The 4,021-nt window shown below is 42.8% G+C and overlaps 1 protein-coding gene across 1 annotated transcript in view; it reads right to left on the reverse strand.

Annotated features, from left to right (window-relative positions):
- Positions 1–707: 707 nt before the first annotated feature.
- The window catches only part of RCL1 (RNA terminal phosphate cyclase like 1), a 28,232-nt gene continuing 24,918 nt past the window's right edge, over positions 708–4,021 (reverse strand). The window contains exon 9 of the mRNA XM_035888747.1: positions 708–2,132. Within this exon, the coding sequence (XP_035744640.1) occupies positions 1,982–2,132 (151 nt within the window). The 3' untranslated portion in view covers positions 708–1,981. The remainder of the gene's footprint in view (positions 2,133–4,021) is intronic.

Genomic DNA, 4,021 nt, shown 5'->3' on the forward strand with positions numbered 1-4,021 from the left:
CCTGGGCAACGCATTGCCCTTTCTATGTTTGGTGCAACTGGAACATTTGGAAAAGCTGTCACAACAGCTTCAAAGTTAAGAGCTTTAAAAGTTTAAAGATAATAAAGCTTTTGATTTTTGAAGTTGTGACAATACTTCCCAACTTTTACTTAGGCCAATCTTGGAAATCTGAGCTGTGCTACAAACTTGTATCTTTGATTAGTGTAAGCTTTGTATTTTTATTCTAGTGGCTATTAATGTCAGGCTCCTTGTATTTAGGATAATTTTAATCCAGGGAGTTTCTAGCTTTTTCATTGCATAGGTGACAGAGGGGAGCAAGGCAAATTCTTCCTTGCCCACATAATTTTTCCTAATATAGCTTGAAATTTAAAAAATATTGTGAAGGAACTTTATTTCACATTCTACTTTTTATTTAGCGTTTCCCTAGCTGCGAATAAGATTTTGGAAAGCTAGTAAATTGTAAGAAGGGCCGTACCCTCTCACTTCCTCCCACCTAGCGACTCCCAAAGCTGTTCTTTTGATAGCCATTTGTCTTTTGAACTGCCATCTCATAGGGCTGGGAAAAAGGTCCTGGGGTTTTGTTTGTTTGTTTGCTTGTTGTTTCTTTTGATTTACAGGGAAATAAAACCTTATTTAGGAAAAAATACTTTATTTTTCCAAAACACGTTTAGACAGATTGCAACAAGAACAAAATACAGTACAAAAATGACTCACACAGCCTGCAATAGTTAATAAAACACTAATCAAATATCTAACTTTTTGTCAAAGTCCTTTTGGGTCCAATATACATTTTTCATATTAGAGGTAATGCCCACTTACAGTGGCATCAGATAAAGTTTGTAAGACCATTATAACACAGTCACTAGTATTTGCTCTCTCTCTATACCAGCTTTTGACATGGTTTTATTTTACTCCAGAAACATTGAGTGTAGTCTGAAGTAAAGTATAAATTCCTTTCCTTGTTGTCAGGAGTTCAGCATTAACTTCACAGGTTTGTCCAGAACCTACCAAAAGTCTTTCTTGGGTAAATATTTATATCCTGGTAGAAGCTTCTTGCACCTGTCCATCCAAGCCAGTGCCCATACACCATTTTCCCTTCTTTCAAAAGGGAGCAGCTGCACAAAACGTGATGGCATAACTAAATATATTTTTCTCCCTCAAAGCCTACAGCTTTTTTTTGTTACCTTTCGCAACTAATTGTGAACTGCAGTGTATGGCATGCCAAAAAAACCTAAAAGGAATATATGTGATAAGTCAAAAACTGTCTAGGAGGTTTCTCCTTCCATGCCCATCTTTGAAGAGGAGGCTAAAACAAATCAGTACCGACTGTGATTTCTTCTGCAGTATTCTAACACTAAGGAAAATTAAAAGACACTTTTTTTTCTTCCTGTGAAACTGTAATTTAGTCAAAGCAAGCAGGAGTGAAGCACTTGACAAATTCTATACACATGCAGTGTGTAACAAAACATTGTCACACCTTTACTTTTATTTCCAGGCCAATATTGTCTCCACAATTACCTCAAGAACCTAATGTTTCTGTTGTGATCATTTGTTTTGCACTGAAAGTTAATTTTGGTCAATTTCGTTTTCTCTCTCTATCTAAACCTTCCAGAAAAAGCTAAGAGTGAAGTCTGTAGATACACAAAACTAGAACACCCACTGCATTAAGGCTTGAAGGTACAGGGACGTGAGGCACTTGTGTCCCACGCAGTGGAATACAGTGCAAAGAGTCCCAAGCTGGCTGAGACTGCAGCCAGCCAGCTGTTCCATACAGTGCAGAATACTGGCATTGTATCTACTACAGCACAGGTCTAAATAGCCTAAAGTCAGCTTTGTTGTTTACATGTAGCCAGCTTGGGTACCTCCGCACTGGAATCATCACTGGTTTCCCTGTGCCAGAATAAGCACACGGAAAGGCAGGTTTTATGAGATCTTTGCAGCGTTTTCTGCCACCCCATTTCATGAAGTCTGCAGATGTTTCTTATCTTATAGTTTTGCTAAGGTTGGAAAATCCAATGCCAACACACGTCATTAGGACTTTCTCCCCGCCCACGTGCTCTTCCTCAGGGGTCTTTGTTTCAATTTTAAACATGATCTGGAAGAAGCTTCTCAGGTGCCGCAGAAACTCAATTCTGAGGGAGAGAAAATAACAGAGTTTAGGAAACAAAACAGAAAGCCCATTAGCAGTATGCACTAATGCAGATTCCAGCAATAAGCACAGTGAATAGACCATGAACATATTGCTTAGTACAGAGATATAAGCCTACAGGCTCCAAACATTGTTCTCACTTGTGTTGCAGAAGTGGCTAGTGACCCCTGCTGAAACCTCTGCACTCCCTGTATCAGCAGAGAGAGAAGGAACAGCTGGTAACACAGCAAGACAAAATGGTGAGGGAAGGAAAAAGAAAGGAGAAACAAGAGAAGTAGCCAGGCAAGGCCACTTACTCATGGTGCTCACTCTTTCATCAGGGCCATACAAACCCCATATGGACCTGTGGCACCCCTCCCCACCTCCCACTGTTTAAAGCAGAAATAAAAGATAAACAGGGATAGCCAAAAGGTTGGCCTTGGGTGCATACTTTAGGAAAGGCATCAGATCCTAAAGCACATGTTTAATTTGTACTACTAACTGGTCCACCTCTTAATCAAATGTTTTGTTAGAATCACATTCAGACTCAGAACTCTTTCTGTCTTCTCTCCTCATTTTCAGGGGAAAAAAGAAAAAAGTAGTTTTCCTTTCATCATTTCAGAATGAGAGGCATGAAAAGACTAAACAGAACACAATGCTCCTAAATGCACACTAAGGGTAACCCATGCTATGTACACCTTTCTACCTCACCTTCCTGGGCTGGTAACTGGCCTCAGCACACACAGACACCAGCTCTCTCAGCTCTCAAATGGGTTGGCAGTTGAAAGAAAGAACTGAAAAGCGCCTTTTCTTCCATGCCTCCCCAACCGCAAGGTTTCTGGTTGCTGCTATAATAGGCAAACGGGCACATGCTGGCACAAATGCTTCGGTGAAGCTGACAGGCAACAAGCTCTGTACCAGCCTCCTCCTTAGCTGGGTCCTCTCCCAGAGCTCTGGCAGCGTGACAAAAAAGCAGCCAAGCCCAAAACAGCAGGAGCGGCATGCTGAACTGCAAGGAGGGCACAGAATAAACTGTACTGATGCCAGAGGCAGAGTGGAGCCAGCAGCTCAGGGGAAAATCCTAAAAGCTGATCAGCAACTGCAACGTGTTAGTGGGATCTGTTCAGTCCATACCACTCTTTGTACCTGTGTGGACTACCGTGCTTCACTACGTCTTCTCCCTTTCGAATAAAGGCAGAGTAAGAAAAAGCAAGAGGGCTTTGCCACAGCCCCCAGGTACCTGGGAAAGGCTCATGGGAGTGGGAGCGAAGGGGAGGCTGCCTAGGGTTATCAGGGAAGAATTTGGGAGCACCAAGAGGCCAACTCTCTGTCTTGCAGCAGTAGAAGCACAAGTGTTAAGAGCCCTGGAAATAGGAGAAAAAGAGGGTGGAAAGGCAAGGGTATGTGACAGAAGTGCACCAGAAAGTGGGTTTGTATTAGCTTGAGGCTGATACGGGTTGCCTGTGGAAAGGCTGGCACCTCAAGAAATAGCGGAGGCTGCACCAAACATGCATGTATAGCCTGGAGGACTGAGGGAGGGGGTGACAGGTAAAGAGAAGTCTTGTTTTGCTGGAAATTTAGACTGTGTGTTCAGGCAAGAACAAGGCAGAGCTAAACACTTTTCCTTAGGTCCAGTGCCAGCTACATGAGCCACATGGGAGGTTTTCCTCAGGGCCAGCCACTTTCAAATAAAAAACCATTGTACTACAAAAAAGAAAAAAAAACCCCCAAACTAAAACCAAACCGCCAAAGAACCAAAGAGTGAGAAGTCAGTCTGTTTATTTAAGTGCTGTCTTCTCCCAGAAGCCTGCTAAGCAGCACTGAAGGCACACAACCACTTCACACGCCTTAGCTCGCTGTCAGGACAAAGCGACCGGCTCGCAGATCGCTGCG

The sequence above is a fragment of the Egretta garzetta genome, unplaced genomic scaffold, assembly GCF_000687185.1.
Source record: "Egretta garzetta isolate BGI_Z169 unplaced genomic scaffold, ASM68718v1 scaffold831, whole genome shotgun sequence".
Taxonomy (NCBI): domain Eukaryota; kingdom Metazoa; phylum Chordata; class Aves; order Pelecaniformes; family Ardeidae; genus Egretta; species Egretta garzetta.